Source organism: Lactuca serriola, chromosome 1, assembly GCF_051521515.1.
Source record: "Lactuca serriola cultivar US96UC23 chromosome 1, Lser_US96UC23_V15, whole genome shotgun sequence".
NCBI classification, from domain to species: domain Eukaryota; kingdom Viridiplantae; phylum Streptophyta; class Magnoliopsida; order Asterales; family Asteraceae; genus Lactuca; species Lactuca serriola.
In genome coordinates this window covers 128,381,169-128,393,572 of record NC_136408.1, presented here as the reverse complement: position 1 = coordinate 128,393,572, position 12,404 = coordinate 128,381,169, and the positions used below count along the sequence as shown (strand labels likewise).

Sequence of the window (12,404 nt, the reverse complement as noted above, 5' to 3'; positions counted from 1 at the left end):
CTATTAGCTTAGATCCATCATATTTCTGGTCCATTTGAGTTGTAGATTCATAAAAATGTAATCTTGGATATGAATGTTTTGCCATGCATGAGATCTAGATCCTTGAGTTGAAGTGGAAAGGTGTTAAGGAGTGTAAGAGCCTTTACAGCCATGCCAAGGCTTAAAGGTTTCGACTTTATGAGTAAGGATGCTTAAATAAAGTCGGATCTAGAAGTTGAAGTAATGGCTTAACCGATTAAGACCAGAAATGAAGAATGTTTAGATCTGATGGTTATGCAGGGCGTAACTCCCAGTATGCACAGCGTACTGGGTGGAGACCCTGACTTTTGGGTTGGCGATGTACGCCCCGCGTACATCAAGCTGTACGCCTCGCGTACTGAAATGTTGACTTTTGTTGACTTTTAGGGTTTTGGTCAACATGTGGACTTTGAGTCAAGGAAGGGTAAAATGGTCTTTTACCCTCTGAGGAATGATGATAAGGGGGTAAAGTCTAGTTGTGGAGGTCTATATTAATTAAAATGATATTCGTTATGATTAGGTGAGGTTGAGTCTTCGTTGGGATTTAGAGATAACGAGTACGCAATATTCTAGACTTTCCACGAGGTGAGTTTTCTCACTATACTATACTTGGAAGGGTTTTATTGTGTGACCGGAAGGTCGGATATGTTATGAGTTATATGCATTGTATATGATAAGTTAATCGTTTATATGTGCTATGTATGATATGCTTGATATGGGCCGGAAGGCATTATGTTATGGGCCAGAAGGCAAATATGTTGTGGGGCGGAAGGCGTTGTGATGTGGACCGTAAGGTTGATGCAGGTAGGACTGGAAGGTTTACCGAGTCGGGACGGAAGTCCCGTGAGAAACATGGACCGGAAGGTCAGGGCCTGGAAAGGCGTATGTGCGTAAGTAGTATTTTGGGGAACTCACTAAGCATTTATGCTTACAGTTGTTATGTTATGTGTTTCAGGTACTAGCGAGGACCGTGGGGAAGGCGCCGGCGTGATTTGTACACACTGACGAAGGAACTGTTTTATGATCATGGGATGTATTTGGTTACAATGACATTTGTTACACATGTGATTTCAGAATATTAAATGTTGGTTTTGATGTTTGCAAAACTGAAAAATTGTTTTGAAAATTCACGTTGTTACACCCTCAATTTCAAACATTCACTTCTAATCACCCTCCTCATGAGCGCCTTCACTTTCTTTCTTTGGAAATCCGAAATCTGAAATATACTATTATGTAAAGCCTACGTATCTATGAACTGAACCTACTAAAATTTGGTGTTTCATCATCTAATTAGTTATGGTGATATACACCAATGGAGCTTTGCTATTACATAATTTTTTGTTCAGCGTTCCGACCCCAATTGCATTTGTTTTGGTGACATTCAAAACCACGACACTTGAAGATAGATTCACGAAAAGTTGTAGCAAGGATGTTGATTCTTAAATACAGATTTTTTTTTTTCAGGTGGTGGTTGTGGGTTTGATCTTCAGTTTTGTATATGTTGTTCTTGATATTCTTATGTGACTTAGTGGTTTCTTGTTTGTTAAACTTGAACGAATATGAAGATGATGTTCATACAATAATCGATTTATAGGTTTTAATTTGCTTTTGAATTTGCATATGATTTTTGTGATTTAGTGAATTTGGAATGGATATTAAGATATGAGTCTATGTTTGATTTACAAATTTTCATTTCGTTTCGGTTGTGATATTGCATTAGTGAAGAATATTTTTTTACATAATATTTTGTATTTTCTATCTTCAGTATTCTCTAAAAAGATGAGAAAAAAAGGATATATAACAAACGTAAACACACAAAAAAAATTGGAATTAAGATAAAAAATTAATAGTGTTAATCATAAGGAAGACCTGTGCAAGAAAAGGAAAGTATAAAAACTTGTGGTGTCTTGTTTTTGAAACTTGAACTCAAATTGAGAAATTTACTAAACCATGAGGACTATTTCTGTAATTTAGTCTTAGTTCCAGGATAAAATAAAGGGAAAACTACAATAAAGTCCCTACATATTGGCCTCATAATCGATTTAGTCCCTATATATTTTTTTTATTCAATTAAGTCCCAAATACCGGTAATCGTATTCAATTTAATCCTTTGACCCGGTCAACAGGTCATCCAACTTTCAAAAATTATATTTTTGGCCCAGATTTCAAAATTTATTACAAATTTGGTCCAAAATTTACACTTTTGGCCCGGATTTTAATTTTTTTTTACAAATTTGGTCCAAACTTTACCTTTTTTGCCCAAATTTTAGAACTTTATTATGAATTCATCCTAATTTTAGTTTTTTTGCAACTTTTTTTTTTTCAAAAAATTGTTTCTAATATGTTTTTTCTTTATAAAATCATATTTATACCAAAAAAATGTATTTTCACATAAAAATCTTATATTTTCTATATAAAACTTTTTTTAAAAAGTTTTTTGTATATGAAATATCTAGTTATAAAAATATGTATTTATTTAGTATATAAATATATATAAATTTGTTTTTATAAAAAAATGTATACACACCTATCACCTTTATATGTATATATATATATATATATATATATATATATATATATATATATATATATATATATGCACACAAATAGGTGTGTATCTATATTTTTTTTATAAAATCGTGTTTGTTTATATTTTTTTTTTATAAAAACGTGTTTGAATAATTTTTTATATAATACGTGTTCGTATACATTTTATAAAAACGTGTTTAAATAAGTTTTTATATAATACGTGTTTGTATATATTTTATAAAATCGTGTTTGTATACATTTTATAAAATGTATACAAACACGTATTATATAAAAAAAATATTCAAACATGTTTTTATAAAAAAAAATATAAACAAAAACGATTTTATAAAAAAATAGATAAAATAGGTGTTTGTATACTTTTTTTTTCATAAAAACGGATTTCTATATATTTATATACTTAATAAATACTTATTTTTATAACTAAATATTTCATATACAAAAAACTTTTTGAAGAAAGTTTTTTTATAACTAAATATTTCATATACAAACACGATTTAATAAAAAAAATATAGATACACACCTATTTGTGTGCATATATATATATATATATATATATATATATATATATATATATATATATATATATATATATATATATATATATATATATATAAAGGTGATAGGTGTGTGTACATTTTTTTATAAAAACAAATTTATATATATTTATATACTAAATAAATACATATTTTTATAACTAGATATTTCATATACAAAAAACTTTTTAAAAAAAGTTTTATATAGAAAATATAAGATTTTTATGTGAAAATACATTTTTTTTGGTATAAATATGATTTTATAAAGAAAAAACATATTAGAAACAATTTTTTGAAAAAAAAAGTTGCAAAAAAACTAAAATTAGGATGAATTCATAATAAAATTCTAAAATTTGGGCAAAAAGGTAAAGTTTGGACCAAATTTGTAAAAAAAAATTAAAATCCGGGCCAAAAGTGTAAATTTTGGATCAAATTTGTAATAAATTTTGAAATCTGGGCCAAAAATGTAATTTTTGAAAGTTGGATGACCTGTTGACCGGGTCAAAGGATTAAATTGAATACGATTACCGGTATTTGGGACTTAATTGAATAAAAATATATAGGGACTAAATCGATTATGAGGCCAATATGTAGGGAATTTATTGTAGTTTTTCCTAAAATAAAAATAGAAATTCAAAATAAGCAAAACTGTAACATTCTCGTTCTTTATACTCTCTCGCCGATCTTTCCTCGTTGACCCACCGTTTCTCCCTGGTGACATACTGCTCATCTTTCTCGGCTTTGTCTCCGTTGATTTTTACTCTGTCATCACCGCTTCAGGTAAATGTGAAGACCAATCCTTACAAGTTCGTTTTACTTGTTGTTAGACAGTTTCACTTATTAATCACAGATCACATCATAATCATTTGTTTTTTTCATTAAATTTTTGTTTCTTTCAGCTACTTTTGTTTAGTTTTCCATATCGGTTAGGGTAGTACACATTCCAGCATGTTTTTGTGGAAGTCCAGAATGATGAACAAAACTTTGTGCCGATCGGGAAATTCTTCAATTCTCGAAAATTGCTTCCTTTAATCTCTTTATATTTTGAGTTCATAAACACCATTTTTACATTTGACTCTTTTTTTGAATGATGTTATCTGCTCCTTAAATGTAAGCTAAACACTAAAAACCAAATAAGTAATGCTCTGTTCATTTGAAAGTAAGTTGGGTTAGGTTTATGCTTCAGGGTACAAAAATGATAGGGGATTTCTTTATAGATTTAAGACCTACGACATTGTTCAGCAAAGCTTATGTCATTTGTTACTTAAATCATCTTTGTCACACAATCATTCCTTGATTGCCATGCTTGTAGTTGCACCCTAAGCTGCTCCTTTTGTACATACTTCACTCAAAATTGTTGAATTGTGGGTAGTCTGTGTATGATTTAGGTTCCAGCAGTAAGCAGCTCATAAATTTCCAAAAGGGAAAACTCGGTTTATCTGAACACTCATTATACTTGGTGACTTTTACATTTCTGTATTTTGCTTCATTAACTGAACTTCAAATGGATTTTATTTAGACAATACTAGGAATTTTTATGTGGGTTTACCAAAACAAAATAGAGATGTTGTGTAACAAATGAACAAATTGGCTAGATATTTTCTTGCACCTGAACTTGTCATATAATTGCTACTGCCACGAGGCAATTAGCAGTTTACATTTGAATTGTTTGATGAGATTTAAGTTGCATATTATAATTAACAATTTGCTATTACATAGAGGCATTTTGTACGGGATCGTGACATTAAAGCACAAGTGAAGAAAACCGGTGAGACCAACTTTTGTAGCTGATAACGCGTGGAGGAGTTTGAAAGCACCGAGAAGGGTGAAGGGTCATCAACACATAACTCATAATGGTTGTTCTATTTGAACTTCCAGAAGGATCTTCATCTTCTTCATCAACTCATGGCCATAGTTCATCAACTTGTGGTAAAAGTTCATCAGCTGATGGTTATAGATATGATGTATTTTTAAGTTTTAGAGGGGTCGACACTCGTCATAGTTTCACTGATCACCTTCATAAGACCCTCATTGATGCCAATATCAATACCTTCTTGGATGATGAAGAGATTGAAACAGGGGATCATCTGAAACCAGAACTGGAGAATGCAATTAAGGCATCTCGGGCTTCAATTATTGTGTTGTCTAAAAATTACGCTTCTTCAACATGGTGCCTGGATGAATTGGTGCTAATCCTTGAGCAGCATATGACATCCAACCACATTGTCTTCCCCATATTTTATCATGTGGAGCCCACCCATGTCAGGAAGCAACAAAGTAGCTTTGGAGATGCAATGTCTAAGCATAAACAGAAAATGGATGATGAGAATGATGAAAATAAAAGAAGTCAATGGGCTCAAAAGATTGATCGATGGAATAAGGCGCTTGTAGAAGTTGCTAATTTAAAAGGAAATGACGTAAATGGAAGGTAACCACTTTCTTACCCATTTCTTCATACGCCTTAAAATATGTTTAATGAACGCATGAAATGTTGATATCATCTTCTCCCATGAATTTTAATAAGTTTCTTTAATATCATTAAATAGTCATATTTGATTTATTAGGATAAAAAAGATGCACAAAGTTAGATACAGGAACCATGCGGATAGTTTTTTCACACTTGTTATGCATTTAGTAATTTATCATAGGTTAGTCCATTTAGATAAACCATTTCATTTTTTTTATATGCTTCTGTTAAAAACCAAACCAATTTGAACCGTTTGCTATGGGTCTACTATTAAGTATTAAATATACAATACCATAACCATCGTTTTAAAAAACGTGAGAAACGCACGCCTTAAGGCGCGCCTTGAGGCGAAGCGGCTGCTGATCGAACTAGAGGCGCCGCCTCTTTGGTAGGATTTGATACTTACGCCTCGTAATAGTGAAGCGTATAGGAATCGGTTGAGGCAGAACGATTTTCAGAAGCGCACGCCTTCGAATTTTTAGTCTAATTTTGACGATCCCATCCCATGGCCAAATTGAATACTGGAACGTGTTTTTACCAAACGAAATTGCTTCAATTTGCAATTGGAATCGTCAATTTTGATTTTTGAATGTTGAATTGGAGATTGACGGGAAATTGATTGCCGACTGAAATTCCAGTCTTATGCTTTGATGCTTCGCCTGGTGCTTTAATGGATTCAAGTGACATTCCTATTATCTTATATTCCTATTCCATGTTTTCTACAATTCCTTCTAGTACTCTATTCTGCGTATTCTACACTTCGTGTAGAGGATATTGAAATAGAAGCACCAAAGAACTTTATTGGTCTTGGTGAGGAGAATGACGACCAAAGACAATCAGGTGCATAGGAAGCCAAAGAATTTCAGATCCTAGGAGATTCAATTATATATTATTGTAGTTTCAATTATATGTCTAGTATTTTATTTTTTATAAGATATATAGTTTTTATATTTACTTTTTAATTCCGCCTCGGGCTTACGCCTCGCTCCGCCTCGAGGCTTACGCCTCGTGAGGCGAAGGGAAAACGCCTCGAGGCGCGATTCCGTTCTTTTAAACCTTGACCATAACTAGCACTTTTTGAGACCCACCACATTGATAGTTAGGTTTGATGGTTTTATAGAAAGATAGTTATATGACCTTACACGTTAGATACTTATATGGTTAAGTGCAAAAGCAATGTGGTTTTGATGTGAAGAACTTCTTAAAATTAATAACTATGATATAATTTTGATTTGAATCTTTGGATAAATTAAATCTCCAAATCTGGTTTGTTAGATTTGTGGATTGTATTTTGTAATTCTTATTAAAACAAGTTTCAGGTTTGAGACAGAGTTTATTGAAGAAATTGTGAAGGACATCTACCGTAGATTACATGTACCCTTAAAAAGTGCTCAACCTCTATTTATTGGGATGGACTATTCCATTAACTTCATTACTTCATGGTTGAAAGATGGATCGTCACATACGGTAGACATACTCACTATTACAGGTATAGGCGGGATCGGGAAGACATCTTTAGCCAAACATGTCTATGGGCTATATTCTCATGAATTCCGCAAAAACAGCTATATTGAAGATATCACTAGGAGATGTGATGGAAAGTATAGTGGGCTGCTTGATATACAAAAGCAACTGTGTGGTGACATTTCAAAAACAAGTTCAATTCAAGTTTATGATGTTTCAAAATACACATCAATGATAGAGAATGCAGTAGCTCGTAAAAAGGTGTTTCTTGTTCTTGATGATATCAATAGTATTGATCAGTTGGATGCATTACTTGGAAGCAAAGGTTTTCATCCTGGAAGCAAGGTTATAATAACAACAAAGGACAGATGGTTGACGGAGAGATGTGCACTATTCAACACAAACAGTAAAGCCAAACATGTAGAGCACTTCCTTAAAGGCTTATCTCAGACTGAATCACGCCAACTTTTGTGTTCCCATGCATTCATGTGCAACCATCCCAAGGAAGGTTATGAAGAGGTGTCATGTAAGCTTTTGGAGTATTGTCAAGGACATCCATTGGCTCTTGAAGTTTTGGGCAAGTTTCTTCATAATCGAGGTGTGGCTTATTGGGAAGGGTGCATGAAAGGGCTAAAGAAAGAAACAAATGATCGTATAAATAATGTCTTGAGAATGAGCTTCGACTCTTTGCCTTCCAAAAACGATAAGGAATTGTTTAAGCATATTGCTTGTTTTTTTGTTGGAATAGATAGAGATCTTAGCGAAACAATATTGGAGGCATGTTATATAAACACCGGATCCGGAATTACGAATCTCATTGATAAATGTCTTCTTAGTATTGGACGGAATAATGAATTGAAGATGCATCAGTTGGTTCAAGAGATGGGAAGATTCGAAGTAGATCAAGAATCACCTGATAAGCCATGGAAGCGGAGTCGATTATGGTGTCATAAGGAGTCATTCAGAGTCTTGAAACGAAAAAAGGTAAGAAGCCATTATGCTTTTAGTCCAAAATACTTTGTATTGCCTGTTTTGTTTATTTGCATTCTGTTTCTTCTTAGGGTAAGGGAAATCTTCTGGGCCTTGCCCTTGACATGCGCATGCTTGAGAGAGAGAAGTTGGGAGCATCGTATGAGCTGAAAACAGATGCATTAAGTAACATGGATAATTTGATGCTACTACAACTCAATTATGTGTACATGAATGGGTCTTATGATAACTTTCCAGAAGAAATAAAATGGTTGTGTATGAATGGGTTTCGTTTAAAGTCTATACCTTTAGATTTACCTATGCAGAATCTGGTTGCCCTTGACATGTCATATAGCAATATTGAATCATTTTCCGGTTGTTATAGCAATCCACAACGACTTGAGAAAAGGCAAAAGGTAAAGTTATCTTCATTTATTAGTCATGCATGTGAGTTGATGAAATTCAATACGATACTAACTTATTTCCATTTTGTAGTTGGATGGCTCGTGCTTTAAAGAGAAAAGATTGTTTGCTTCACTGAAGATTCTTAATTTAAGTTTCTGCGAACAACTTCATAGTGTTGGTGACTTTGACCAACTCCCTGCACTTGAGAGGTTAATACTTAGAAATTGCATTGGTTTGGTTGATGTTTGTGAATCAATTGGGCAATGTGTTGAGCTTATCCTCATCGATCTGAGTTACTGCAAGAAGCTTGAAAAACTTCCAAGAAATATAGACATGTTAGAGAAAGTTAAAACAATGTTGCTAGATGGTTGTAATCTTGTTGAATCTGAAATCAAGAATATGGATATGGATTCACTGGAAATGTGCACGGTTACCAACATTGGCATAAACAGAGTATTTGTGGGTTCTATACCATGTGATTTGAAGTCCTCTGCAATGTCTTTACCGAGGTCTTTAGTAACATTGTCACTCACAAAGAACAAGTTGTCCAATGAATCCTTTCCCATGGACTTTAGTTGCCTATCCATGTTAAAGGAATTATATTTAGATGGCAATCCTTTCAATTCCATGCCTAGTTGTGTGAGAACCCTTCCTAGGCTTGAGATACTTAGTATGGGGGAGTGTAAAAATTTGAAGTTTGTCGAGTATCCTCCACGTACATTAAAAAAGTTGTTTGTTAATGTTGCTAATGATTATCATCCAGACAAATTTGTATTTGTTCCAGAAATGTCACCACTCCAGTTATCAATAGCCCCGTTAGGCTGGTTAGACCGGACATCTTCTTCACTTGGGTTGAATGATTTCGAAATCCAAGAAATGATGACTGTTGATGAAAAGGTGTTATGTAGCTTGGGCTGGACTAATTTAGACTTCCTCAACAAAAGGCACGTGGGAATTGATTCTTCAGAATCTGAAATCCAGGTTTTGTCTAGTTAACTTAACTGTCTGTGTTTATGTGAAGACATATAATGTTAATTATTATGGTGGTTTGTATTTGGCAGATGATGTTTTATGAATTTGGAATATTCAGCATGTTGTATGAGGCTGAGGAGATGCCGAGTTGGTTTATGCATAGAAGTGTAGGGCCAGTAATATCATTTACCATCCCATCATCATCTCCAAACAACCTCCTTACAGGGCTCAATTTCTGCTCTCTGCACACATTAAACCTTATTGATGAGGAGTTGTATTTATCAGATGATGATCTTTTCCCTTTTACCCCAATGATGACAATTACTAATATTACAAAAAACCGTACGTGGATATACGAACGCTACCATGACATATTTAATGCAACTCTGGATTTTTGGGTGATATTAAGTCATTGGATGTTTGGGAAGAATGAGATGGAGGCCGGTGACCACATTACTATCACTGTTACACCGCAGTGGCATATACCTTTAATAGGAGAAGTTGTAAAGGAGTGTGGGGTGAGTCTTGTGTATGAAGATGGAGAGAAGAAGGATGAAGAAGATGTGTTGGGTTATTACAAGTCATGGAATCACATAATTGGTGGAGATCTCTCTCCTTTTCAAACAACAACAGGACAATACATCTTAGACCACGAACGGTTTTTTTCTGATGCTGTTACAGTGTCTTCACATCATCGTAAATTTGTTCCAGACAGCCCCGACTATCAAGGTAGATGACCCATGATCCAACTTCTTTAGAAAGATGGATAATGACCCATTTATTTTTAGTTGATAAATAAATGTAATCCACCCACCCATTTATCATTCATTTTATTGACCTCTACTATAAGAGTTTGTTCATGTAAAATATAACAAATCAAATTTCCACGACAATTTTTTTCTTCTTGTAAAATATAACGTAAATTCGTTGCACACGGCCCTGACTGTCAAGGTAGATGTGATTTTAAATGAATCGACCCAAGTAGTGATCTGTCTGAATGGGTCTATGATAACTTATTATTAAGTCTTGATATGTTGGATCACATAAATATATCAGGACCCAATACAAACTACTTTGTCCAAGTTGATGTTTGCGAATAATAATTAACACAACTGTTTATCTGTTTTCAGCACAAAAGGAAGAATATTGGTTCAGAGCTTTATCCCCAGGGAAGGCTAACATACTTGGTCGTGCATGTGAGGTATACTTTTTGATACCCAAACCTTTCTCTCATTACATGAATAAAGGGCATACAGATCCAAGTATGTTATATATATCATATCTTTGATTGGTTTAGGATGTAACAAGATAAAAGGAGTCATAATCTTGCAATCAATGCTTGGAAATGGCAATATCAAAATGTGGTTGGGCCGATATGATGGGAATCTGTCTATTTTTCTCTACCTATTTAATCTTAGAGTCAGGAATTATGGATCCTTATTTCATCCATTTAGGGCTCTAAATTCATGGTTTTTAGTTGTTATCAAGGTCTTTTGGTTTTATTTATTTATGTTTGTTTTTATGTCAAATACATGATATCTTAAGCATTTATTGTCAAATAGATGATAACTTCTTTGTAAGAAAATCCAAAATTTCATCACATCTTTTGGAACCCGACTTTCTTCAGCCCTTATTTCTAGTTAATATACAGCAAATGCACAGGGGTTCGCTTCATAGTTTGTATTTCCTCCAATAAACTTTATATAACCTTTGAACTACTATTTGACTACCAAAGGTCATTAAATTCCCTCTAAACAACGGCAATGGTCCAATGGTCCACCACATTGAATTGGACTTTAACCAATAAGCTTTTAGTGTTATGCTACTTCTCCATGAACATCATGTATTCCTAAGATCTTTAGATGTTTAGATTACAATTCTCACTGTTTACATTTGACCTCCAAGAATAGACATAAATTTAATATTTATCTTTTTTCACTTGATGCCTTTTCAACTTGCTAACAAGCAAGGGTTTCTGTTACATGACTCCGCAGCTGATGCATTAAAAATTGTTTTATTGTAGTCTTGTATTTTTATGGACATGTTCTGATCCTTTTGATTTTATTCTTTAACATGTCCCACATTTATTTAGCTGAGTCACATATATGTACAAACAAACTTAAAGAAATATTGATGTATTGTATTGCCATCTATATGTTTTCATAACATTTTGTATCAGATCTCTATATACTTATGTTTCTTTAAAGATATCCTTACATTTCCTTTTATTCGTAGGGTAAGGGGGAATCTTCAGGGTCTCGTCCTTATCATGAAAATACTTGAGAAAGAGAGGCTGCAGTATATGGCTCTCTGAATTCAAAATAGATGCATTTAGTCAGATGGGTAACCTAATACTACTGTAACTCAATGAGTTATATCCTAATCTTTTCCACAATAATTAAGATGCTTTGCTTTTTGTCACCTCTGGTAACGATTTATCTTTTCGGTTTTTGTTTTTGATAGCTGTATATTTGATTGCCAAAAACAGAGGAAAACAATATAAATGGTTTTTTTTAGTTGATTAATACACGTGTAAAGTCATAATGTTGTTTTTATTACTTTATATGTTTGTTATTTTGTTGATTGTGATTGAAAGAAAAGACTAAAATGTGTTTGCTGTGTTGCTATGATTCTCACGGTTCAATGTTTTGCTGCTACTTGTTCATACAGACCTTATTGGAATCTCTATCTTTTTCATTGGTTATTTTAAGAATAGATTTTTAATTGTTCATTCTTGAGAACCAAAATCAACAAAGATATAGATAATCTTCATGAGTTGTCTTTTCTGGAAGTAAAATTATTGCAGAGGTTGTCATTTTTTATGTTACTTTGTGGGATATGCCTTTACAGCATCACCTTAACTGAACAAACCCATGACTTGCTTTTTGATCGATGTCCTCTCATGTAGTCGGTTTTTGTAAAAAATTCATTGTAAAACAAAATATAATATCCTTATCTAAACATTTGACATGACATTCAACCTTTCTTTTTCCTAAGACAACAAACCTGCTACACTAGTTCTGATT

At 33.2% G+C, this 12,404-nt stretch overlaps 1 protein-coding gene across 1 annotated transcript; it reads left to right on the top strand.

The window, feature by feature from the left end:
* Positions 1-3,792: 3,792 nt before the first annotated feature.
* On the top strand, positions 3,793-11,922 carry LOC145098546 (disease resistance protein RPV1-like). The gene is made up of 8 exons (XM_079036178.1): positions 3,793-3,881; positions 4,821-5,529; positions 6,888-8,016; positions 8,094-8,417; positions 8,497-9,387; positions 9,468-10,107; positions 10,509-10,579; positions 11,614-11,922. Exons 2-8 carry the CDS (start codon positions 4,955-4,957, stop codon positions 11,659-11,661), a joined length of 3,678 nt encoding a protein of 1,225 aa, XP_078892304.1. The 5' UTR covers positions 3,793-3,881; positions 4,821-4,954; the 3' UTR covers positions 11,662-11,922.
* Positions 11,923-12,404: the final 482 nt, after the last annotated feature.

Excerpts from the sequence above, each read along its gene's own strand:
- LOC145098546 (XM_079036178.1), top strand. The coding sequence starts at position 4,955 with ATGGTTGTTCTATTTGAACTTCCAGAAGGATCTTCATCTTCTTCATCA. Across the intron at positions 9,388-9,467 it reads CTTCAGAATCTGAAATCCAG|ATGATGTTTTATGAATTTGG; the intron begins GTTTTGTCTAGT and ends TGTATTTGGCAG. Across the intron at positions 10,108-10,508 it reads AGACAGCCCCGACTATCAAG|CACAAAAGGAAGAATATTGG; the intron begins GTAGATGACCCA and ends ATCTGTTTTCAG.